The sequence below is a fragment of the Phacochoerus africanus genome, chromosome 3 (assembly GCF_016906955.1).
Source record: "Phacochoerus africanus isolate WHEZ1 chromosome 3, ROS_Pafr_v1, whole genome shotgun sequence".
Lineage (NCBI taxonomy): Eukaryota > Metazoa > Chordata > Mammalia > Artiodactyla > Suidae > Phacochoerus > Phacochoerus africanus.
The window spans coordinates 138,438,776-138,466,393 of record NC_062546.1 but is presented as its reverse complement, the minus strand read 5'-3'; the positions used below and the strand labels follow the sequence as shown (position 1 = coordinate 138,466,393).

Here is a 27,618-nt window from a genome sequence, read left to right as displayed (position 1 = left end):
TTATTGACTTAGATTAGAATGAGATGAAGATGTGTCGATGCTTTCCCACCTCACCTCCCCAACCCCTGCTTTGTAAATATTCTTATGATCTAATACATTTATTATCATCAAACTACATTTAAATTTAAGGTTTCTAGCTAGCTGCATGGCAGTCAGGTTAAGTAGAAATTATTTATTTCTCCTCTCTTCCCAGATATCCCCTCTCTTGGTACGGTAACCCCAAAATCAGAGCAGGGCAAAAATGAAATAACAGACACAAGTTCTTCACTGACACCTGAATTTTGAATCCTAATACAGTTGCATTTAACCACATCTGTCCTAACCACCTGTTTTGCCTTAAATTGGACCTATTCTTTTGGCATTATATTTTGAGTGTTCACCTATCCTTTTTTCGCATACAATACAAAAGACAAATATTTCTGCATCTTATTGAGATGATCATTTAGTTTTTGTCTTTTCTTTTGTTGATTTGGTGTATCATGTTGATTGATTTGTGTATGTTGAACCATCTTTGTGACCTTGGGATGAATCCAACTAAGGATGTATGATCCTTTTTAACGTTGAACTAATATTACTAATATTAGTTTAGTAATATTTTGTTGAAGATTTTTAAATCTGTATTCATCAAATATATTGACCTGTAATTTTCTTTTTTAGTAGTATTTGTTTGGTTTTGTTATCAGAGTGATGGTGGCTTCATAGAATGACTTTGGTAGTGTCCCCTCCTTTTCAGTCTTTTGAAAGAGTTTGAGAAGTATCAGTTTAAGTTCTTTGTATATTTAGTAGAATACCCCTGTGAAGCCATCTGGTCTTGGACTTTTGTTTGCAATGAATTTTTTTTCTTTTCTTTTTCTTTTTTTTTTTTTTTTTTTTTTTTTTTGCTTTATAGGGCCATGCCCATGGCATATGAAAATTCTCAGGCCAGGGGTCAAATTGGAGCGACAGCTGCCAGCTTACCCCACAGCCACAGAGATGTGCAGCAAAGTGGAATCCAAGCTGTGACTATGACCTACACCATAGCTCAGGGCAATGCTAGATCCCCAGCCCACTAAGCAAGGGCCAGGGATCAAAGCCACATTCTCATGGATACTAGTTGGATTCATTTCCACTGAGCCATGACAGAACTCCATGCAGGGAATTTTTAAATTACAGATTCTAATTTTACTTCTAGTAATCAGTCTGTTCAAGTTATATATTTCTTCTGGATTCAGTTTTGGTAGGCTGTATGTTTGTAGAAACTTGTCCATTTCTTCTAGGTTGACCAATTTGTTGGTATAGAGTTTTTCATAGTATTCTCTTATGACTTTTATATTTATGTGATATTGATAGTTATTTCTCTTCTTTCATTTCTTATTTTGTTTATTTCCAGTCCAACAGTTTGTTGATTTTGTTTATCCTTTCAAAAAAAGAAAGAGAGAAAAGAAAAGAGCTCTTGGTTTTATTGATTTTTTTTCTGTTTTTATGTTTGTTTTATTTATTTCCTCTCTGATCTTTACTATTTCCTTCCTTCTGCTGACTTTAGATTTTGTTTGTTCTTTTTCTAATGCTTTTAGGTGGTCAGGTTGTTTATGTGAAGTTTTTCTTGTTTTCTGAGGAAGGCTCATATTGTATGATGTATTGTATGAACTTACTTCTTAGGACTGCTTTTGCTGCATTCCAAAGATTTTTCATGATTATGTTTTCATTGTCATTTCTCTTGAGGTAATTTTTTTAAATTTCCTCTTTTTTTTTTCATTGTTGACCAATTGTTTTTAGTAGCATGTTGTTTAGCCTCCATGTAATCATTTTTTTCTCTTTTCCTTTCCTGTGGTTGATTTCTAGTTTCATGCCATTATGTTCAAAAAATATGCTTAAAATAATTTCCACCCTCTTACATTTGTGGAGCCTTGTTTTGTGTCCTAGTATGCAGTCTATACTAGAGAATGTTTCATGTGTGCTTGGAAAGAATGTGCATTCTGGGGTTTTTTTGGAGGTAATGTCCTAAAAATATCAATTAAGTCTTACTGTTCTATTCTGTCATTTAGGGTCTCTGGTGCCTTGTTGATTTTCCTTCTGGAAGATCTGTCCTCAGATTGATGTCAGTGGGATGTTAAAGTCTCCTACTATTATTGTATTCCCATCAGTTTCTCCCTTTATGTCTGCTAGTGTTTTATGTATTCAGGTGCTCCTGTATTGGATGCATATATGTTAATGAGTATAATATCCTCTTCTTCTATTGATCCTTTTATCATTAAAAAATTTACAAATAATAAATACTGGGCAAAGGGAACCCTCCTCCACTGTTGGTGGAAATGTAATGGGTGCAACCACTATGGAGAATAGTCCTTAAAAAACTAAAAATAGAGTTACCATATGATTCAACAATCCCACTCCTGGGCATATATCCAGAAAAGATGAAAATTCTAATTTAAAAAAAGATACCTGTACCTCAATATTCAAAGAAGAACTCTTTACTGTAGCCAAAGCATGGAAGCAACCTAAATGTTCATCAATAGATGAATGGATAGAGAAGATGAAATATTATTCAGCCATAAAAAGAGTGAAATAATGTAATTTGCCGCAAAAATGGATAGACCTAGAGATTATCATTATCACTCGTTGAATCTTAAAAATGATACAAATGAACTTATTTATAAAACAGAAATAGACCCACATAGAAAACAAACTTATAGTTACCAAAGGGGGAAAAGTGAGTCAGAGGGGTGATAAATTAAGAGTTTGTGAGTAATATACACACACTACTATATTTTAGATAAATGAACAACAAATACCTACTGTATAGCACAGGGAACTGTGTTCAGTATCTTGTAATGATGTACACCTGAAGCTAACAAATCTTTGTAAATCAACTATATTTCAGTTTAACAAAGATTAAAGCAAACTTATATTTTATTTTGCTTTTATTGTTGTAAAATAAACATAGCAGCTTGATATCAATACAAATAGCCAACTGCTTCCAGTTTTGAACTATACATTTATTTGACACCAAACAGTATTTTAGTTATTTCTTCCAATAAAATTTTCAAATAACAGTTTACATGGGTCTACTTTTTTTCTGGATCATGTATACTTTACAAATTTATTCTATAGTTAAAAAAAAATTAAATATCTTAAGATGTGCTCCAGATCCCCAAAGGAACTATTCAAAATGAAAAAATGTTTACTCTCAAATATTCTTTTGTTTTTTTCCAAGATGGCTTTTATTAAAGTAGTTGAAGACTCTGTGTATAGTGTTTGACATTGGATTTTTAAACAAAATGTATGAGTTTGTCCTTTTAATATACTCTGAAACTAAATCATATCTTGACAGAAGAAATATGAATAGGTGGCTTTGAAAAGTTACAGTTTCTGTGTATGAGTGTTCTGATAGAGCTATTGGAATCATATTCTCATCATAGCATTTTGTTTTTATTTAGGCATTTATTGGAATTTTTACAACAGAAATGATTTTTAAAATAATCGCTATGCATCCATATGGGTATTTCCAAGTAGGTTGGAACGTTTATGATAGCCTAATTGTGTTCCATGGTTTCACAGAACTTTGTCTAGAAAATTTTCATGGACTGGCTGTTTTTCGATCATTCAGGGTGGTAAGTAGAATGCAAGATCTAAATTTTATTTTTTGGAACTTCATCTCAGTTTCCTCAGACGTAAATGGAGAGAATAGCAATACCTATGGCATTAGTATATTGGGAGTATTAAATGAATTAATTCATATATTACAATTTTAATAAAAATTAATTCAGACATAACAATGTAGGAAAAAGTAAGTAGTCTCCAATGCTCTTATATGGTGCAAGCATTAAAGGAAATAAGCCATATCTGCAGAAAATTTGAAATGTAGTCCTAGAAAGCAGAGCCAGAATTACTGGGTCAGTTTTGAGAAGCAGGAGAATAGAGTCCCAGAAGCTGAATGCCAATGTGTAACAAAAAACTAGAATTAGGTGAGTATATCTAAATATAGGGTAGAGAACTGTGTAAAATAAGAACAGTCAGGTCAAAAGAATGTTATTATGAAAATTAGGTTAGAATCACTATCTACCTTCAGAAAAGAAGGTGGCAAAAGCATCAGTAAAACTAGGCAATGAAACAATGTTGTTAGAATGCTATTTATGGGAGTTCCTGTCATGGATCAGTATGTTAAGAATCTGACTAGTATCCATGAGGATGTGGGTTCGATCCTTGGCCTTGCACAGTGGGTTAAGGATCTAGTCTTGCCACAAGCAGCAGCATAGGTCACAGATGTGGCTAGGATCCCACACTCCAGTTTGACCTAGCATGGGAACCTCCATATGCTACAGCTACCGCCCTAAAAGAAAAAAAAATAATGATATTTATGGAAATGTTAAGCATTTGATAAGTAATATTTTGTCTCATTCTAGTAATAGGTTGAAGGAATGTAGCAAGAATAAAGAACAATCAGGTAGATTTCATCTTATCTAAATATTCTTCAGAACTCTATCTTATATCCTAATCCATAGACGTTTCTAATGAATAATAGAAATATATAAAAGATGTAGTTATCAAATTTATGGATGAAACAAAACTGAGAAATACAGAAGATGTGATAAAAGATAGTATCAAAATATCTGAAAGAGTAGTAATGTATTAAATCTAAGATGATTAAGTTTTATATGGATAAATGTTATGTTCCACCCTTAAGTCCAGAAAGACAACCATATACCAAAAAAAGCTGGGGAAGGTATAGCACATATAAAAATAATGTACAGTTTTTAGATAAACCAAATATTGATGTGATTTTGTACATGTAAATAGAAATTTTAAAATCAAGTGAAAAGAAGTGAAATATTCAGACTAAACCTAGAATGGTGTGTTTAGTCTTTCAAATGTTATTTTTTAAAGTAGCTATGTGATAGAATTGTCAGTGAAATTCAGTGCAACCTGCAGACTTTTCCAATATTCAGTTTCTAAATATCCCCATATTCTCCAAAATGTGGAAAATATTCAATAAATTCTTTAAAAGCACAAAGAATGGATACTTCTTTAACAGACATTAAAACGTAAAGCTCAGATAATTATAATAGTAAATTACAATATTAAGTGAGATTGACAGGTCAATGGAAGATGACATACATGGATTTAGTGTAAAAACTGTAGAATGTGTAAGATCTATTAAGAATTATTCATAAAATGAATTTTCAGTTGTTAGTATTGATACTCAAAACTGAATATTACATTAAAGATTATGTGTTTGTGTATGATGCTGATAAAAATTTTAAATATACATCCCAATGAATAGTGACCAGATTTTTGTTATTTCTTCCTTTTCTTGTTGTTTTTACATTTTTCTTTTAGTTACGAATTTTCAAGTTGGGGAAATATTGGCCAACCTTTAAGATTCTAATGCTGACTCTTGGTAACTCAATTGTCACCCTGAAAGACTTGGTCTTGCTCTTGTTCACATTTATATTCTTCTCTGCTGTGGTTGGCCTGAAGCTGTTTGGTTCGAATTACAAAGAATGTGTCTGCAACATAGATGAAGGCTGTCAACTCCCACACTGGCACATGAATGATTTCTTCCACTCCTTCCTGAATGTGTTCCGGATTGTCTGTGGAGAGTGGATAGAGACTTTGTGGGATTGCTTTCAGGTAGCAAGCCAGTTCAGTTGTATTCCCTTTTACATGATGGTGATTTTAATTGGAAACTTATTGGTAAGTAATCCATGCTTTAAAATTTTCCTTGAAAAACTGGTGTGTTGTAGGCTAGCATGTTCCTAATGTGGACTTATGGCAGCCAGTGGTATATAACTGTGATATTTGATATGGTGGCCTCTAGCCACATGTGGCCATTGATCTGTTAAAATATGAGTGATCCACTTTGATATAAGTGGGAAATACCCACTGAATTGGAAGTCTTAGCCCCAAAAAAGAATGTAAATGATTTCATTAATAATTTTTATTTAATGAATTTTAATTATAATATTTTAGCTTATATTTTTAACATGGGTAGTAGAAAATTACATAGGTGATGTACCTCATATTTCCATTGCATAGCGCTAGTTGTAATCTGCTACTCAAAGTAGCATTGCCTTTTTGCAGAAGATAGTTTTTAATGCAGACTCTCAGACCCCATCCCAGACTTATGAAAGCAGAAACTACATTTTAACAATATACCCAGGTGATTTCTAAGCACATTAAATTTTAAGAAGCACTTAAATGTAGCACTGGTTATCAAATTTGACTGCATATGAGCCTGGTCATAAGAATTTTTTTTAAATCCTCATTTGATTAAATTGTGCAGCAAAGATTGAAAAGCACTGATCTATAAAACTATTATGTATTAACTAAGAGGGAACACTTTCACTTTCAAATTTCCAGTAATTGGACTGATACTACATGAATTGAAGTACCTTTTATTTCTAAGAAAAAGAAATGTCTTAGGAGATAAAATTGGTTTTACAGGAAAAAAAGATTCAATATTTACTTTTTGCTCATAAGTCATAGAGATCAAGCACATCTCCCAAAAGATAGGGAAAAAAAAACACAAGTTAGGCTCCATTCTATTGGTACATTTCCTCACTGATTCTATTTACCCTGGGCATACCTCTGTCACATACTTATCACATTGGCATTATGTTTAATTGTTCATGAATTTGTCTAGTTTCCTTATTAAACTGTAAGCATTAAGAAGACTCCACCTATTAATCTTTTAAGAGACTAGGCCATTTTTAATTCAGAGCACATTTAAACAAAGCAGTAATATTTTACAATGTTATAAGTTTCTTTCTTTATGTTATAGTTTCAGAGCATTTTGAACTTCATTTTCAGCCTTTTAACATTCTTATTGTGTATTTATGCATGCATAAATATGTGATACAGAGAGTGTGTGTGTGTGTATCTTTAAGATATAAGAAATCTTAGATTATAAGCTCTTAAAAATACAATTGTCGTAGTATAATTTTTCCTTCTCCAAATCCTGGCACAAAAATCATTATTCCACAAGTCATTAAATACTTTCAACAAGTATTTTTTATCACCTACTTTGTGCTTAGCATTGTGCTAGTTATATTTATGAGAGAAAACATGGTTCCTGCTTACATGAAGCTTGTAGTCATGAAATTCTTAACTGACACCCTTTTCCTGTTTTTTACCATGAATAATATTTAATCAAAGGAAAAATGAAAAAAAAGTTATTTTAAATTATATTTGGCCTTGCCCTTTGTCCTTTGAGAATGATAGATCTGCTAGTAGTATAGCTCCTGTAAAGGACCATGGAGCCCCTGCACAGATTATCTGTAAATAAGCTTTCATGTCAAAATGGGACAATAGTGGGAGCGCAACCAAACTAATCTGGGAGTATTGGCATTCAGTTATTGTCTTTTCAGTTTTTATTTTTTTTATCCTTGAGATTCTGGCATTGTAGGTTATAAAGAATATATCTGTTGTTCAGATGATCTTACCTGCAAGAAATTTCCAATGTAGAGCTATCTTATACCCTCCATTTTATTGCTATACCAAAGCTGTGGTTACAATTAAGGTGATCTATTTTATGACTTTATCATCTGCAAATATATTTTGATTTTTCCATGAGTGAGTCTTCCTTGAGCTTTCTCTGTTCCTAAGCTGGGTATTGAGAGATAAAAGCAGTCCATTAGAATTGAACGTGATTTGATAAGTACTTAATTTTATTTTAGGTGTTTGTGTGCATGAGAAACACAATGATTATCAGAATTTTGATAATTTATCCCCTCACATTGACCCAAAATTCTGAAAAATATTTTAATAAATAAATGTTGGAGGTCTTCAAATACTTAATTATTTTATTTTATATACACACAAATTATCATTACAAGTATTTTAAGAGTAGATCTTAATAAGTGAAGAAACCAGAAATACAGGCAAGAAAATGTTATGTAAGTCATATAAATATTCTTGCTCATAATGTATACCATTTGAACTTTTCCCTTTAAAAATAATATGTAGAGGAGAGTTCCCATTGTGGCTCAGTGATAATGAACCCGACTATTAACCATGAGGATGCAAGTTCAATTGCTGGCCTCGCTTCATGGGTCTGGGATCCACCATTGCCTGTGAGCTGTGATGCAGGTCACAGATGTGGCTTGGATCCTGCATTGCTGTGGCTGTAGCATAGACCAAGAGCCACAGCGCTAATTTGACCCCTAGCCTGGGAACTTCCATATGCAACACATGTGGCCCTGAAAAAATTAAAGAAAACAATAATATGTAAAGCATAAAGCAAATTAAATCTTTAAAAGTGTAAATATCAGAAGAGAAGGGGAAAAAACTTCCAGAATAGAGAATATGTTCAAATTAAAGTCTAAGAGAATAATTAGTATAAATCTCCAATATGAGAATCCAAAATTATAATCAATACTCTACAGTTATAAACAAAATAAAAATCTAACTCTCTAAAAACTGAACATGCCTTGATCATATTTCTCAGGATTAGTAAAGGCCGAAATATACATTAACATCAAATTTAAAATAACTTGAATGTATTAGAATGATTCTTCCATCATTCATCTCTTTCTTTTTTGACCAAATTTATTACCATAGAGAATCAGCTAACCTACCCAATCCCTGTGCTTGTACATGACAGGGAAATGATATATGTGCCTCAGGACCAAGGATAGCTCCCACCTCATGAGATTCTTGGGTTTGCAGAATCCATGAAGATGTCATTACACATTTTCTTGGTTAGGGTTGAAAGGAAGTCAGCCACGTGGAGCAGCAATTCATTTTCTCACCTTGGGAGAGTCAGCCTGTCTTTGTGAAAGAAAGTAAACTTTGGAATAAGAAAGACATGAGTTCAAACTGTGAGATCTTTGATAACTTGGCATCTGTAAGCTTTGTGGGTTTTTTTCATCTGTAAAAGAGAAAGAAGTGATAGGTCATATAAAGTTGTACCCTTGAGATGAGATCTGGCTATACAAACCCCTAACACAGCACCTGACCCACTGTAGATGAGTAAGAACTAACTGCCTTAAATAGCACTGTAGTTTCATATATTGTTTTCAAATCTCAGCTCAACTTTTTTAAAAGATTTTTTGTTGTTGTTTGAAAGGAAACAAAAAAGTGAGCTTCATTTAACTTCAGTTTCTTTCTCATTCAGATACTTTACCTGTTTTTGGCATTGATCAGCTCATTTAGTTCATACAAGGCTGCAACAATTGAAGAGAATGATGAAGCCAAAAATCTCCAGTGTGCAATGGCAAGGATTAAAAGAGGAATAAACTATATGCTTCCAAAAATATTATGCAAAAAGAAAAAGGTTCAAGAGGAAACAATGAATAATATAAGTGATATATATGTTAAAGAGAATATTTCTGACCATACTCTCTCTGAATTGAGCAACACCCAGGATTTCCTCAAGGATAAAGAAAAAAGCAGTGGCACAGAGAAAAACACAATGACTGAAAATGAGAGTCGCTCACTTATCCCCAGTCCAAGTGTCTCAGAAACTGTACCGATTGCATCAGAAGAGTCTGATATAGAAAATCTGGACAATAAGAAAATTCAGAGTAAGTCAGGAGATGGAAGCAGCAAAGAGGTAAGTTGTTTTAATATCATGATTGCTTGTTGTTGATTTGTCATTGTTGATAAGGAAGTGAATCAGTGCTGAAATTCTAGAATTCGATAAACCATTCTGTCCCTACCTATAGTACTCCTTGCTCCTGATGTTATCCTCCTGATAAAGTTTCTTAAACTTTCTAAGCTTCAGTTTCCTCACCATAAGTGAGAATAAAATTTTATCTATTTCTTAGAGAGGATATAAGGATAGAGAAAAATAGTTTGATAGTGTATAGAAGAATGCCCAACATATAGTAAGTACTTAGTAAATGTTAGATAATATAATTATAATATTCAATGAGCTAATAAACAGGCAGCATGGGGTGATGAAAAGCACATTAATGAAACATACATTTTAGAAATCAATGTGTATTATTGGATAAATCATTAAGTGCTCCTGGGCTGTATCATCTAAAATTTAAGATTGGACTAGAGTGCTAAGATACTTGCTTGCTAAATTTTAAGATTCTTGTCTGTTAATTTCTGCAACATATATATAATTGAGTTGGGCTGGAAGAACAAACTAAAAATCACTTTGAATTGTGAACATTTTGTAGCTTAATAAACCCCTGGCCAAAAAAAGAGGGGTGGGGTACATTCAAATAAGGGCAGATACTGCTGTTCAATTAGCTTCTAAAAGTGTGCTCTACTGGATACAGTCTTACTGTCTTCATTTATAAGCAGCATAATGTCTTACTAAGAGGTATCATTTAATATGAAGCTATATCTACAGAGATCATATCTACACTGTGGGCCTCTTGCATTGGACCTCACAGGAGAATCGATTTAGTTCATTCCCTGGATGGGAAAAGGCAGAGAGTGTCTTTTTCCCGGTCCCCAAAGTCTCTGGCATCATCTTATCTCCCAGACCTCTTCTGGCTTGGCAGCTGCTCTCTTTAATAACTTATCAAGTTGGCATTCTAACAGGAATTAAGTTTCAATTATCCAGAGTCCTTCCATTTTCTAATGAAGGCATCTTTGTTTTAGAGAAACGTTTTCACTCCTCAGCACACCCAATATTCTCAAGTTCATTTTCCTTTAAGTAATACCATTATTAGAAAATGAAAAATATCTTCTCCATAACACTTCTATATCTTCAGTTAAATAAAATATTTATGAGTATTTAGAGAGTGCTAGCTGATTTTACTTAAATTATAACACTATAAGGCAGGTACTACCATCCACTTCTGGGTAAAATTGCTACTTGTTGCAGCACATCATGTGAAAATGTTCTTGGAAACTTCTTGCCAATCTCATTAGAAAGTCTGAGATATGAAAATATATGGGGAAAAAAAGGAGTTCCCATGGTGGCTCAGCAGAAACAAACCCAACTAGTATCCGTGATTACTCAGGCTCAATCCCTGGCCTCACTCTGAGGGTTAAGGATCTGGTATTGCCATGAGCAGTGTAATATAGGTCACAGACACAGCTCAGATCTGGCATTGCTGTGGCTGTGGTGTAAACTGGCATCTGTAGCTCTGATTCGACACCCTAGCCTGGGAACTTCAATATGCCATAGGTGCACTCCTAAAAAGCAAATACATATGAATATATATATATACACACACTATATATACTAAATATACTAAATATGCTATATATGTAATACATAAAAATGGAAAAAATGGAACTTAATATAATTGAAAATGTTGACGCCTCAGGAGTTGTCATTTAGGTTGCATAATTACTTGATTTTTTTATATTACTCAATGAATTTATTACATTTATAGTTGTACAGTGATCATCACAACCAAATTTTATAGCATTTCCATCCCGAACCCCCAGCACATCCCCCCACCCTCCCAACCTGTCTCCTTTGGAAACCATAAGTTTTTCAAAGTCTGTGAGTCAGTGTCTGTTATGCAAAGTTCATTGTGTCCATTTTTCAGATTCCACATATAAGTGATAGCATTTGATGCTGGTGTCTCATTGTATGGCTGACTTCACTTAGCATTATAATTTCTAGGTCCATCCATGTTGCTGCAAATACCATTTTTCCTTTCCTTTTAATGGCCGAGTAATATTCCATTGTGTATAGGCACCACATCTTCTTGATCCACTCTTCTGTCGAGACATTTAGGTTGTTTCCATATCCTGGCTATTGCAAATAGTGCTGCAATGAACATCAGAGTACATGTGTCTTTTTGAGTCATGTTTTTTTCTGGATAGATGCCCAGGAGTGGGATTGCTGGGTCAAATGGAAGTTCTATTTTTAGTTTTCTGAGGAATCTCCATACTGTTTTCCACAGTGGTTGCACCAATTTACAATCCCACCAACAGTGTAATAGGGTTCCTTTTCCTCCACACCCTCTCCAGTACTTATTGTTTATAGACTTTTTGATGATGGTCATTCTGGCCAGTGTAAGGTGCTGCCTCATAGTGGTTTTGATTTACATTTCTCTAGTAATGAGTAATGTTGAACATCTTTTCATGTGTTTTTTTTGGCCATCCATCCATATGACTTCTTTGGAGAATTGTCCATTTAGGTTTTTGGCCCATTTTTTGAAGGGTTTTTTTCTTTTGGTTTTTTTTTTTTTTTTGATATTGAGCAGTAGGAGGTGTTTATAAATTTCATAGATTTATCCCTTGTCAGTCACTTCATTTGCAAAGATGTTCTCCTACTCTGTGGGTTGTCTTTTTGTTTTGTTTAGGGTTTCCTTTGATGTGCAGAAACTTTTAAATTTAATTACGTCCCATTTGTTTATTTTTGTTTTTATTGTCAGTACTCTAAGAGGTGGATCTGAGAAGATGTTGCTGTTGTTTATGTCAGAGAGTGTTTGGCCTATGTTTTCCTCTAGGAGTTTTATAGTATCTGGTCTTATATCTAGGTCTGTAATCCATTTTGAGTTTATTTTTGTGTATGGTTTTACAGAGTGTTCTAATTTCACTCTTTTCCATGTGGCTATCCAGTTTTCCCAGCACCACTTATTGAACAAGCTGTCCTTTCTCCATTGTATATTCTTGCCTCCTCTCTCATAGATTAGTTGGCTGTAGGTACGTGGGTTTAATTCTGGGCTCTCTATCCTCTTCCACTGATCTATATTTCTGTCATTGTGCCAGTACCATACAGTTTTGATGACTGTTGCTTGGGAGTATAGTCTGAAGTCAGGGAGCCTGATGCCTCCAGCTCCATTTTTCTTTTTCAGGATGTCTTTCACTACTCTGGGTCTTTTGTGCTTCCAAACATATTTTACTACATTTTGTTCAAATTCTCTAAAAAATGACTTTGGTAATTTGATAGGGATTGCATTAAATCTGTAGATTGCCTTGGGTAGTATAGTCATTTTGGTAATAGTGACTCTTCCAATCCAAGAGCATGGTATGTCTTTCCATCTGTTTGTGTCATCTTTGATTTCTTTTATCAGTTCCTTGTAGTTTTCAGAGTACAGGTCTTTTGTCTCTTTAGGTAGGTTTACTCCTACGTATCTTATTCTTTTAGATTTAATGGTAAACGGGATTGCTTCCCTAATTTCGCTTTCTGATAATTCATTGTTAGTATATAGAAAGGCCGTTGATTTCTGTGTATTAATTTTGTATCCTGTGACTTTGCCAAATTTGTGGATGAGCTCTAACAGTTTTCTGGTAGAGTCTTTAGGATTCTCTAGGTATAGCATCATGTCATCTGCAAATAGTGATAGTTTTACTTCTTCCTTTCCAATCTGGATTCCTTTTATTTCTTTTTTACTTCTCTTATTGCTGTGGCTAGGACTTCCAAAACTTTGTTGAATAGTAGTGGCGAAAGAAGACATCCTTGTCTTGTTCCTGATCTCAGTGGGAATTCTTTCAGTTTTTCACCATTGAGAATGATGTTCACTGTGGGTTTGTCATATATGGCCTTTATCGTGTTGAGGTAGGTTCCCGTTATGCACACTTTCTGAAGGGTTTTTATCAGAAATGGGTGTTGGATTTTGTCAAAGGCTTTTTCTATATCTATTCAGAGAATCATATGGTTTTTATTCTTCCATTTATTAATGTGGTGTATCACACCGATTGATTTGTGGATATTGAAGAACCCTTGCATCCCTGGGATAAATCCCACTTGATCATGATGTACAATCCTTTTAATGTATTGTTGGATGTGGTTTGCTAGTATTTTGTTGAGGATTTTTGCATCAATGTTCATCAGTGAAATTGTCCTGTGGTTTTCTTTTTTTGTGGTATCTTTGTCTGATTTTGGTATCAGGGTGATGGTGGCCTCATAGAATGAGTTTGGGAGTATCCCTTCCTCTGCAATTTTTTCAAATAGTTTCAGAAGGAGAGGTGTTAGCCCTTCTCTAAATGTTTCATAGAATTCGCCTGTGAAGCCATCTGGTCCTGGACTTTTGTTTGTTGGAAGTTTTTTTTAATCACATTTTCAATTTCAGTACTTGTGATTGGTCCGTTCATCTTTTCTATCTCATCTTGGTTTAGTCTTGGAAGATTGTACTTTTCTAAGAGTTTGTCCATTTCTTCTAGGTTTTCTGTTTTATTGGCATATAGATGCATATAGTAGACGCTTATGATCCTTTGAGTTTCTGTGATGTCTGTTGTTACTTCTCCTTTGTCATTTCTAATTTTACGGATTTGTGTCCTCTCTCTTTTTTTCTTTTAAGCCTGGCTAAGGGTTTATCAATTTTGTTGATCTTTTCAAAGAACCAGCTTTTCATTTCATTGATCTTTTCTATGGTTTTCTTCATTTCTATTTCATTGATTTCTGCTCTGATCTTTATGATTTCTTTCCTTCTACTAACTTCAGCTCTTGTCTGTTCTCTCTCTAGCTGCTTCAGATGTAAAGTTAGCTTGTTTATTTGAGCTTTTTCTTGTTTCCTGAGGTGGGCTTGTATTGCTATAAACTTTCCTCTTAGAACGGCTTTTGCTGCATCCCATAGGTTTTGGAGTGTCATATCTTCATTGTCATTTGCTTCCAGGTATTTTTTAATTTCTTCGTTGACTTCTTCAGTGATCCATTGGTTGTTTAGTAGCATGTTGTTTAGTCTCCACGTGTTTGTGTTTTTTGCAGTTTTTTTCTAGTTGTTGATTTCCATTCATACAGCATTATGGTCAGAAAAGATGCTTGATGATTTCAATTTTCTTAAAGTTACTGAGGTTTCATTTGTCACCCAGGATGTGATCAATCTTAGAAAATGTTCCATGTGCACTTGAGAAGAATGTGTATTCTGTTGCTTTTGGATGGAATGTCCTATAAATATCTATTAAGTCCATCTGGTCTAATGCTTCTTTCAGGACCTATGTTTCCTTATTGATTTTCTGTCTGGTTGATCTGTCCGTTGCTGTAAGTGGGGTGCTAGAGTCCCCCACTATTATTGTGTTATTGTTGATTTATCCTTTTAAGGTTGTTAGCAGTTGCCTTATATATTGTGGTGAACCTATGTTGGGTGTGTAGATATTTTAAATTGTTATATCTTCTTCTTGGATTGATCCTTTGATCATTATGTATTGTCCTTCCATGTCCCTTAAAATATTCATTTTAAAATCAATATTTTCTGATATGAGTATTGCTACTCAAGCTTTCTTTTGCTTCTGTTTGCATAGAATATTTTCTTCCATCCTCTCACTTTCAATTTGTATGTGTCCTTAGAAGTTAAGTGGGTCTCTTGAAGATAGCATGAATATGGGTCTTGTTTTTGTATCCATTCAACCAATCTATGTCTTTTGGTTGGGGCGTTTAGTCCATTAACATTTAAGGTAATTATTGATATGTATGTTCTTATTGCCATTTTATTAGTTGCTTTTGATTTGCTTTTGTTTCTTTTTTTTCTTCCCTTCTTTTTTTCTCTCCTCTTGTGATGACTATCTTTACTGTTGTATTTGAGTTTATTTTTCTTATTCATTTGTGTATCAATTATAGATTTTTGGTTTGCAGTTACTCTGAAGTTTTGATGTAAGAGTATATATATACAAAATTGTTTTAAGTTATTGGTCTCTTGATTGCAAGTGCATCTCCAGTGTTCTGCATTTGTACCTTCCTCTTCTCAATTTTTATATCTTGTATGTCTTTGGTCAGTGTTCCCTGTAAATTATCCATCTTTGCCTCCAGTTTATTTCTAATATCTTGGATCATCTGCAGCATCAACAGTCTAAAGTCTTTTTCCTAGAGGCTGAGAATCTCCTGATCACTTAGCTGTCTTTCTGGGTTTTTTTCTTTCTCCCTTATCTGAGTTATAGTTCTCTGTCTTTCATTGTTATAGATTTTTGGCATGGTGACCTTTTTACAGATAATAGAGTTGTAGTCTTTCTTACTTCTGGTGTCTGCCCCCCTTGTGGCTGAAGTTGGTACAGGACTAGACTTCCTGATGGGTGGGACTGATACCTGCCCACTGGTAGGTAGAGCTGATTCCTATCCCTCTGTTAGATGGGGCTTTGCTTCTGGGTGAGATTAGAGGCAGCTCTGTGACTGGGGGGTCTTTAGGCAGCCTTTTTACTGACAGGTGGGGCTGTGATCCCACCTGGGTTGTTGTTTGGCCTAGGGCTTCTCAGTGCTGATGGGTGGGGCCAGATTTTTCCCAAAATGGCCACCTCCAGAGAAAGGCACCCTGATGAAGATTCCCAAGAGCTTTGCTTCCAATGTCCTTCCCCCACAACAAGCCACATTCACCCCCTGTTTTCCCAGGATGTCCTCCAAGAACTGCAGTCAGGTCTGACCCAGATTCCTATGGAGACTTTGCTTTGTCCTGGGACCCAGTGCACGTGAAAGTCTGTGTGTGCCTTTTAAAAATGAGGTCTCCATTTCCCCTAGTCTTGTGGAACTCATGCACACAAGCCCCACTGGCCTTCAGTGCCCTATGCTCTGGGAGCTCTTTCTCCCAATGCCAGATCCCCAGGCATGGGGACTTGACGTGGGGTTTAGAACATTCACTCCTGTAGGTGAGTCTCTGTGAACCAATTACTTTCCAGTCTGTGGGGCTTCCCACCCTGGAGGTATGGGGTTGCTTATATCACATAATCACCCCTCCTGTCTCTTGATGTGGCCTCCTCTTTGTTTTCTGGAGTGGGTATCTTTTTGAAAGTTTCTAGTCAATTTAGTTGAAGCTTGCTCAGCATTTGGTTGTAATTTTTTTGTTTTTATGAGAGAAGTTGAGGTCCAGTCCTTCTATTCGGCCTTTTTTTTTTTTTTTTTTTTGCCTTTTCTAGGACCACACCTGAGGTTCCCAGGCTAGGGATCTAATTGGAGCTGTAGCTGCTGGCCTACGCCAGAGCCACAGCAACACTGGAGCCAAGCAGTATCTGCAACCTACACCACAGCTCATGGCAACACCACATCCTTAACCCACTGAGCAAGGCCAGGGATCGAACCCACAACCTCATGGTTCCTAACTGAATTAGTTAACCACAGAGCCATGACAGGGGAACTCCTATTCCATCACCTTAATCCTGTCTCCTGTTTGATCTTTTTGATTGGTTAACTACTCACATAAGATTTATATATTTTGTTATATATTTAATTTAATTAATCAGATACTTACCAGATCATATAGCACATCATACATAGGATGTTGATCTACTAAAAGCCAAAAAATAAAATATAAAAATCACATGTGATCAGACATTTCAGAGATTTGTACTCTTGTTTCTTTGGTTTTAGTTTTTCATAATGCAGCAGTATATCATGGTCACTTTCCAAGGTCATTAAGGAATCATCTTCTAAAATGATTTGTAAATTTTTTTGCCTTTTTTAGGGCCATACCCATTGCATATTGATTTGTAATTTTGAATCTTGGTTTATTTATAAGTTTAGAACAATAAGTACTTACAAGATTTGGGGAAAACTATGTCAAATAGTTTATGTGCAAGGGTTTTATATTTAAAGCATTTAAATATAAAATGTATAAATCTCAATTATCGAATGCCAAAACATTTTATAATTTTTATTTATTGTCTACTCTCAAATCAGTGCAGTGCTATATCCTTATTTTATCAACAATAAAGAAGATACAAAAGGAAATGAAATAATTTTTTTAAAGATTTGCTCATTTAAGGATATTTTATTTTTTTTATTGGCACCAGAATTTCTTACAATTCACCATATATGGTTTAAAGCCAACAAAGCTTTCTAATTCATTTCCCTGACACATATTGTGCAAAAAATTAAATGATATACAAAATATAATTTCCTTTTTATATACTCCACCTAGAGCTTCTCTTTCAGAAATTGGAGATGGCCTATATATACCTTTTAAGAGAACAGTGTTATTAACTGTTAGTTTTAATTTTAAAATTATTTTAGTTTAAATTATTTTTTATATGTTTTAAAAACTTCTACTCCCAGAGGTATGTATGCATTTTCATATCAATCATGAATTTGGCCTAAAGTCTTTTATACCTGACAGGAGTCTTTCTGTATATAATTTTTTTTCTAAAAATGAGATAAACTTTACCGGGAGTAAAAAACTTTATTCACAACTTTTTTTGGTGGGATTTGACTTTTCAGAAGGTAAAGCAATCTAGTTCATCTGAATGCAGTACAGTTGATATTGCTATCTCTGAAGAGGAAATGGTCTATGAACATGAAAAGCTGAAGCATTTTAAAAATGGTAAGAAAAAAATAAATTCTTTTGATCATTATATTGAAATTAAATCAAAATTCTCTTAATCTAAATAATACTGTTGAGTATACTTTTAATTTTAAAGGGCTTATTAATTTGACTAAGGAATACACTCACAAAAACGTGTTTGGGTGTGAACACATGAGAACATGCCCACATGAATCCTGATAGAAACTTTTAGTAAACATTAAGGGAAAAGTCAACATTTGGAAAAGAGGGAAAGGGCTTAGTTCCTAAGGAGTCTAATGCAGTAGGTTAAGAGAATTGGTTTCTGAAATCAGGCAGCCTGAGTTCAAATCCTGGTCCACTATTTACTAGCTTTTATTTATCTTCTCTCTGACTCATTTCCTAATATGTAAAATGAGGTTAATAATAACACTAAATTCATAGGATTATTAACAGATTAAATTAGTGTATGTTTGTGTTTATACTTCATGAAATAGGATCAATATTTAAAATATTCATATGAGGTGTTCCATTGTGGCTCAGTGGTAACGACCTTGACTGATATCTATGAAGATGCCAGTTCCATCCCTGGCCTTGCTCAGTGGGTTAAAGGATCGAGCGTTGCAGTGAGCTGTGGTGTAGGTTGCAGATGTAGCTCAGAACCTGCATTGCTGTGGCCGTGGTGTAAGCCAGTAGCTGCAACTCTGATTCAACCCCTACCCTGAGAACTTCCACATGCCACACATAGGCCCTAAAAAGCAAAAATAAAAAAAAAATAAAATATTCATATGAAGACATCCTATAACTTTTATAGGAAAACAAATCATGTAATATTTTTATATTCCATATGAATGTTGAGAAATGTATAAGGCTTCAGTCAGTTGACTTACTCATTGGGTATGTAAATATTTAAATTCCTATATTCAAAATAAGAATCTACTTTCAGGAGCTTTAGTTCTAGGATTTGTATCATCTAAGACCAGTGATGAAACATTTCCTATATTTTTCTGACCAAAGATGTATAAATGCACTCTAGGTAAAATTCTAAAATGTGTTGACTTTAAACTCCACCCCCCTCCATTTGTCATTTTCTTACCCATCAATCACTCTCTTCTCAAGCCTCATGTTTTCCTTAGCTAACTCTCTTGAACAGAAGGTGGAATTTCTTCTCATACACCAGTACCCTACCACAAAGCACTCTGCAGTCCAATCTTGCTCCTTAAATTATATCAATTAAAATTTCCATCCCCATGCCACTTAAGTCAATTAAGTCATCTTAATATATATACCTCTTAACACCTCCTAAATATTTGTATATTTAGATGGAAATGCTTATTACACCATGTGAATCCTCAGAGAATGAATTTTAAGGCATTGTACAAAAATGTAATATTCAGAAGATGGTGTGTATGTGTGTGTGTGTTTTGTAGAAGGGGGTGGGGGGATAAACTCCATTCTTGGACTCAGTCCAGCAGAGTGAGAGGATGGTCTAAATTACCCCTGCCTTTCAGAGTTTCTTTCTTCCAACTATTACCAAACTCACAAGTTTTTCTTTTCCTCAGTAATTGAAGTGGTCACTACAGTAGGGGTAAAAATCAAATGTTTGTCAATCAAAGACCACCTATATTAGATTCAATAAATAAATACTTGCTAAAACATTTGAGATGTTTACTTTTTCATGAGTTTTGTAGATTTCTGTTCTTAATATTTTCATTCTCGGCAGGTTATGAACGAAGATCTTCCTCTGCTCAAATCAGTAGAGAATCCAAGAAAGGAAAAATTTGGCAGAACATGGGGAAAACTTGCTGTAAAATAGTAGAAAATAGTTGCTTTAAGTGTTTCATTGGCCTTGTTACTCTGCTTAGCACAGGTGCTCTGGTAAGTGAAAGCATGTAATATTTTTATGAGAAAAATTCATCATAAGCCTGTTAATTTATAAAGTCACTATGCCAAATTATTTTCCCCAGAGTCCTTATTATGGCACCAAATTTCTATGATTCTATGATTTTAGTTTTGGAAGACATATGTCACACTCTTACAGAGTCTGTATGTGCCTCATTAAATATTAAAAAATCATATAATTTTAAAATATATAAATTATAGCAGAAAAAAGAAAATTATTTTAATAAAGTTTCGTATAAGAAACAGTTTAATAATATGCATATATTTTTCTATTATTTTTGTATATGTTGCATAAGGAAAGAGAAATATTGCATATACTTTTAAGGACCTTTGAACTACAAATATATTTACCCACAGACCCAGTAATTTTAATTTGGAGAAATTATCCTAAAATCTTCACATGTATTAAACGCATTTACAAAGCTATGCCCTGAAGAAATTTTTGTAAAGTAGCGAAAAATTGAAAAACAAAAACAATCCGTGTTAGGAGTTCCCGTTGTGGCACAGTGGTTAACGAATCCAACTAGGAACCATGAGGTTGCGGGTTCGATCCCTGCCCTTGCTCAGTGGGTTAACAATCCGGCGTTGCCATGAGCTGTGGTGTAGGTTACAGACGCGGCTCGGATCCCGCGTTGCTGTGGCTCTGGCGTAGGCCAGTGGCTACAGCTCTGATTAGACCCCTAGCCTGGGAATCTCCATTTGCCACAGGAAGCGACCCTAGAAAAGGAAAAAAGAAAAAAAAAATCCATGTTAGGTGATTGTTTAAATGTACTGTGATACAGTCATCCAATGGGACACTCTAGCTCTCTAGCAAAAACAAGAGCTGTCTGCACGATGATATTGCAACTGTACAAGATATAGTAATGAGTGCAAAAAAGAAAGATCTAGAATAAAGTGCACAGCACACTACACTTTATGTAGCAAAGTAGGAAAACTGGAGTGTATATTGATATTTGCTTGTGTTTGTTAAAAATCAGAGAATGATATACAAGAAATAGTTAAGGGTAAGATGCAGAACAGACAAGAAGTCATGGTTGGGAACCAGACTTTGTACAACATATATTTTTTAAGTAAACTTTATATTGACATTTAGCACACATACTGAAAACCATATAAATAATTGTACCATAAAGTATTTACACCAAGTGAATATTGCTATGTAACTGTCACTTGGCTTGAGAAGTAGAACATTACTTCCAGGACTCCATAACCGTGGTCTGACCCCTCACATTTACTTCCCCACTGCATGTGGGTAGCCAGTACATGGACTTCAACTACCACAAATTGGTTTACCTATCTTTAATGTTTTAATTGAAGTGGACGTTATCTTTTTATATCAGATTTTGCTTCCTCCACAGTAAAATTGAGATTAATCTATTAAAACTGAGAAACTTTGGAGAAACATTATAGTTTTTTTCATATTCATGTGTTTCCATTGCTTTATCTGATAAGCTTTGTGATTTTTTCATGCAATAGTAGTATGGATTTCTGAAAACACACGTTTTGGGGGTTTTGTTTATTTCTGCTCTTCTATTAGCAAGCAGCATGTATACATATGTGAGATAGCTATGTGGAATTAGAGATAAGAACCGTGTCATATGTGACTAAAAGTTCCACCTCAAGTTTGATTAACTGACTTGAGAGAGGCTTTTTGGATCAATATTTAGAACAATTATGAACCCACGTTCAGTCTCTATAAGTAGAGGTTCTGGAATCAATGATGTCTGCTATAGGAATGGGATCAGAAAATGGATATGGTTTGTGCAAGTAAATCTAAACCAAGTGAACAAGCCCTTGAGACTACAATCTATGACCATGCTCAGCATATAGAAATGGGATTTCATTCCCCTCTATGCCAAAAGAGTTTTTAAAAATTACATGTACACTAATCCTTAAATTTTTTACCCACAGGCTTTTGAAGATATATATATTGATCAGAGAAAGACTATTAAAATCTTATTGGAATATGCTGACATGATCTTCACTTACATCTTTATTCTGGAAATGCTCCTAAAGTGGATGGCATATGGTTTTAAATCCTATTTCACTAATGGCTGGTACAGACTAGAATTCATAGTTGTTATTGTACGTATTTTAAAGAAAAAATTTAAAGGCTTTTTGATTTACTATGACTTACTCTTCCATTTACTTATATCTTTCTTTTCCTTCTCTCTATATATTTTCAGTCACCAACATCCTATATTTCCTCATATGTGGTGTTTAAGATCCATCCTTTTCATTCTAAAGTGTGTTTTTTTTTAATTTCCCTAATACATTTTGTTCTACTGTACAACATGGTGACCAAGTTACACCTACATGTACACATTTTTTTTCTCATATTATCATGCTCCATCATAAGTGGCTAGACATAGTTCCCAGTGCTACACAGCAGGATCTCATTGCTAATCCATTCCAAAAGCAATAGTTTGCATCTGTTAATCCCAGGTTCCCAATCCATCCCACTCCTTCCCCATCCCCATTGGCAACCACAAGTCTATTCTCCAAGTCCATGGTTTTCTTTTCTGTGGAAAGGTTCCTTTGTGCCATATATTAGATTCCAGATATAAGTGATATCCTATGGTGTTTGCCTTTCTCTTTGTGACTTACTTCACTCAGGATGAGAGTCTCTAGGTCCATCCAGGTTGCTGCAAATGGCATGATTTTGTTCTTTTTTATGATTGAGTAGTATTCCATTGTGTATATATACCACCTCTTCCTAATCCAATCAACTGTTGATGGACATTTGGGTTGTTTCCATGTCCTGGCTATTGTGAATAGTGCTGCAATGAACATGCGGGTGCATGTGTCGTTTTCAAGGAAAGTTTTGTCTGGATATATGCCCAAGAGTGGGATTTCTGGGTCATATGGTAGTTCCATGGATAGTTTTCTAAGGTACCTCCACTATGTTCTCCATAGTGGTTGTACCAGCGTCCATTCCCACCAACAGTGCAGGAGGACCTTGGTCTTCTAAATTAATGCTTGCATATTAACCTTTTACTTCAACCAAAGCAGACTATGCCTGCAACCCACCTTCCTATTTCTTTATTTTTATTCTTTTGTGTCCACATCCCTCTATGCTTATGTATGTGATACCCTTACTTCAAAGCCAACTTCAAGACCAACCATCTCTTTAGTATAAAGTAAAAGAGAACGTTTTTTCACTTATATCACCTTTAACATACAGAAAATATGAAGGTACAAAAAAGTTAATAATAGCTGTACCACCTCGTTAATCTCCATTAACTTTTATAGGCCTTAAATCATATTTGAGCATATATGTTTACTTTAAAAAATCACTTAAGTATTTTACTATATATTTTGTAGTAAATAGTTGAACACAACAATATTTATTTCCTCCTTGGTGCCTCTTCTCTGAAATCCTATTTTGTATATTGTCTTAACTATATTTACATTTGGATGTATATATAAATATATTCCAAATTTTGTTTTAATGAATATATTGTGTACTATTACTATATTGAAAATAATCATGAAATTGAGTCTTAATATAATTTCAAAATGAAAGTGAATATAAATATTAATTCTTGCCATAAAGAACGTCAAATATACAATTTTTTTGCTTATCTCAATAATATATATTCCTAGTACCAGAAAATAGTTTTGTTTTATCTTTTTAAAAGTGATTTTAAAACAAAATGATTTTCATGGAGTTCCCGTCGTGGCGCAGTGGTTAAAGAATCCGACTAGGAACCATGAGGTTGCGGGTTCGGTCCCTGCCCTTGCTCAGTGGGTTAGGGATCTGGTGTTGCCATGAGCTGTGGTGTAGGTCGCAGACAGGCAACTCGGATCCCACGTTGCTGTGGCCCTGGCGTAGACTGGTGGCCACGGCTCCGATTAGATCCCTAGCCTGGGAACCTCCCTATGCCACGGGACAAGAAATGGCAAAAAGACCAAAAAAAAAAAAAAAAAAAGATTTTCTTATACCTTTCTGTAAGACATCAAAATATACTGAAATACATATTATATTTTACAAATTTTTAGTAGACTTTGACTATGTATCTTTTCTGTAATAAAAGATCATTTTATTTTGATTGAAGTTAAAATTAAATTCTATTTGCTTTTTTAAAATATATCCAGGTGTTTTGTCTTAGCTTAATGGGCAAATCTCGGGAAGAACTGAAACCACTTATTTCCATTAAATTCCTTCGGGCTCTCAGAGTTCTATCTCAATTTGAAAGAATGAAGGTAAGAGCAAAGTTTCTAATTTAATCTTTAGATTTTTATTTAGGATTAATTCATCTCCGTAAACTCACAAGCTTTGTTGTTTTCTTGTTTGTATCTTTAACAATATTAATACAAAAACTTTGTATGCTGCTAATTAACACACATAAAAAAAGCTTCATTTGAGTTCCCGTCGTGGCGCAGTGGTTAACGAATCTGACTAGGTACCATGAGGTTGCGGTTCGGTCCCTGCCCTTGCTCAGTGGGTTAACGATCCGGCATTGCCGTGAGCTGTAGTGTAGGTTGCAGAGGCGGCTCAGATCCCGCGTTGCTGTGGCTCTGGCATAAGCCGGTGGCTACAGCTCCGATTCAACCCCTAGCCTGGGAACCTCCATATGCGCGGGAGCGGGCCAAGAAATAGCAACAACAACAAAAAGACAAAAAGACAAAAAAAAAAAAAAGCTTCATTGGTTATACTTACTAAGATTTTAGACCTTTATTGCTCATGAGATATGAAAACTAATAAAGATAAGCAAAATATCTCATAGATGAGACAGAAAATATAGTTTCAAAAAGTAATACCATTCTAGGAGTTCCCATCATGGCTCAGCAGTTATCAAACCTGACTGGCATCCGTGAGGACACGGGTTCAATCCCTGCCCTTTCTCAATGGGTTGAGGATCCAGGTGTAGGTCACAGACATGGCTCGGATCCAGCGTTGCTGTGACTGTGGTGTAGGCCAGCAGCTTCAGCTGTGATTCACCTCCTAGCCTGGGAACTTCCATATGCTGAGGGTATGTCCCTAAAAAGACGAAAAAAAAATAAATAAAGTAATACCATTCTAACCCAGATATATACAAATATAAATGAAATTATCTCTCTCCATATTAAAAATATAACTGATAGAAAATAAAACTTTAATCAGCTGGATAACTTTTTTAAGTGATAAGCACATCATGCACACTAATTGACTTACTAAATGAAATAGCAATTTGAATTTTAAAATAAATTCCCTTTTGTTACATCACGAATTTTGTGAATTCTTGCCAGTCCTCCCTCTCCCATGTTAAAGATTCTTCTGAACAATGTGAGGGAAACTAATAGGTTGAACCATATGAAATGGCCAATGTTCAATCTTTGGGCCTATAGTGGAAATCCCTTATGGCCCAACCTAAAAGAAAAAAGAGACTTTGACCACCACAAATAGTATAATTATGTAGATATACAGTGATCAATTCTATGTAGAAATGTGAGAAAAAGTTTAATTTTACCTTTTTTTATAATCGTACATTTATACTTCCTTGCCTTTGTCATTTATATGGATTATTTAACATTAGCGTGACTATTCGACTAATATTATGGAATATCACGTATTATATGTAGGTAGATACAGTAAGAAATTTATGTTTAAGTTGTATTGTTTTTATAGTTTATACATTGTATATCACATTTAAATGCCATTCATTAAGAAACTACAATACTTAAATTCTTTCCACTTGGGGGAGTTCCCGTCATGGAGCAGCAGAAATGAACCATGAGGTCGCGGGTTCGATCCCTGGCCTTGCTCAGTGGGTTAAGGATCCAGCGCTGCCGTGAGCTGTGGTGTAGGTGGCAAACATGGTTCGAATCTGTCATTGCTGTGGCTGTGGCATAGGCCAGCAACTCTAGCTCTGATTAGACCCCTAGCCTGGGAACCTCCATATGCCGCAGGTGCAGCCCTCAAAAGACAAAAAAGACCAAAAAAAAAAAAATCTTTCCACTTGGATAAAAGGTGGATATTTATTTATATTTCAAAACTTAAAATTATATTGAGTTTACTATTATAAATCCAAACAGAAACATAAGTAATTTAAAATATATATTTAACCAAAATATTCCAAATTTTAATAGTACCACTTTATTATTCACTGTAATATGATTATATGATATACATGTGTTTACATATGTTTATACATAGTAAGCATGTTAATTATATTTTAATACATATGCAAGTATATGATTGACAATATTTTGTAATTAATAGGACTCTCTTACTGGTCAATCTAGTCCCCAAATGCATTTGATGTGCTGGTGTTGAGAAAGAAATATTTTGATTATGTAGCAAAAACAGAAAAATTCCAATTATCATATACCTAGAAAACAAAAATCTAAAATGTTAATTGTAATTTATGAATTACAAATGTAATTACAAATATAATTATAACTTATGAAACATATTATTAACAATATTATGGAAGTCCACAAAGTGGTGAAATACCCCAGTGCTTTTAAACCAAAATACAGAGGAAAACAAGCTGAAAATAGAAAATGAAAAGAAATGTAAGATTCAGGAATGATGATACAACCAAATTTCTAGCACAAATTCAGTTTAGTGACAGGAAAATCCTAGAATATTCTAGGATTATAGACTACCCATGGCCTACTAACTCAAAACATAAGGGCTGTGGGTGGGGAAATGTAGAGATGTTTTTCAAAGGATACAAACTTTCATTTAAAAATATAAGTTCAAGAATCTAATGTACGGTACGGTGACTGTAGTTAATGATACTGTACTCTATAGTTGAAATTTTCTAACAGAGCAGATAGATCTAAAACATTTTCACCATATACCTAAGGATAGATGTTAATTAGCCTAACTGTGGGAATCATTTCACATTGTATATGTATATCAGGTCATCACCTCGTATGTCTTAAATTTACACAACTTTATAAATTATACCTAAATGATAGCTGGAAAACACATGCACTCATATTCACCAACACACACAAATTAGATAATGAATGTAACTAAAATAGCTCTTCCTTATTGTAAAAAACATTCTGGGATAATATCAGGTGTTTTGGGGTTTGGCTTTTTTCCTAATAAATTTAGATACATAAAAGGTGAAGAAAGAGTACCAAAATCAGTAAATTGTCTGCCCTCGAATTAGAGAAAAGTAGGAACAGATTTGCTTCGGAAGCTGCCTCTGTCAGAAGTTAAGCATTGTACTTTTTGATGCTATGAATTAATTGGAATGGCAATGAGATAGTAGCCACAGACAATTCAAGGTCAGTTATGGTTAGATCAAGGTCAATTCCAGATCTAAATCTTCATCTCATCCTCTGGAAATTCTGTAGTTGAATTATCTCTGAAGGTATATCATAAGGAAGCTACCTGATTACAAAATTTTATGTATTTAATAATCTTTGGGTCTTGGAAGCTCTTACTACTCAGATATTTGTTTCAACAATATCTATTGCTTTTTTTTCTTACATTTGTGTGTATTTTCTAATAGCATTTTTTTCATCAGAGGCATCAGTGCACCTCTTGAAATATCTTAAGTGTCAACAAAGAATCTGTAACTTAATTTTACAAATAAAATTAAACGTAATTAATAGCACAATTAAATATAAAAATATTAATTCAAGGACATAAAACTAAGGAATATAAGCAAGAAAGCACATTCGAAAGGCTATGTATCCAGTAATGGCTAAAGGAAGGAAAAGGTTAGAA

General features: G+C 34.4%; 1 protein-coding gene across 1 annotated transcript in view; it reads left to right on the top strand.

The window, feature by feature from the left end:
• The window catches only part of SCN7A (sodium voltage-gated channel alpha subunit 7), an 81,766-nt gene that overhangs the window by 42,657 nt on the left and 11,491 nt on the right, over positions 1–27,618 (top strand). The window contains exons 13-19 of the mRNA XM_047772800.1: positions 3,417–3,590; positions 5,317–5,673; positions 9,095–9,532; positions 17,981–18,083; positions 19,765–19,919; positions 21,855–22,028; positions 24,042–24,149. Of these exons, the coding sequence (XP_047628756.1) occupies positions 3,417–3,590; positions 5,317–5,673; positions 9,095–9,532; positions 17,981–18,083; positions 19,765–19,919; positions 21,855–22,028; positions 24,042–24,149 (1,509 nt within the window). The remainder of the gene's footprint in view (positions 1–3,416; positions 3,591–5,316; positions 5,674–9,094; positions 9,533–17,980; positions 18,084–19,764; positions 19,920–21,854; positions 22,029–24,041; positions 24,150–27,618) is intronic.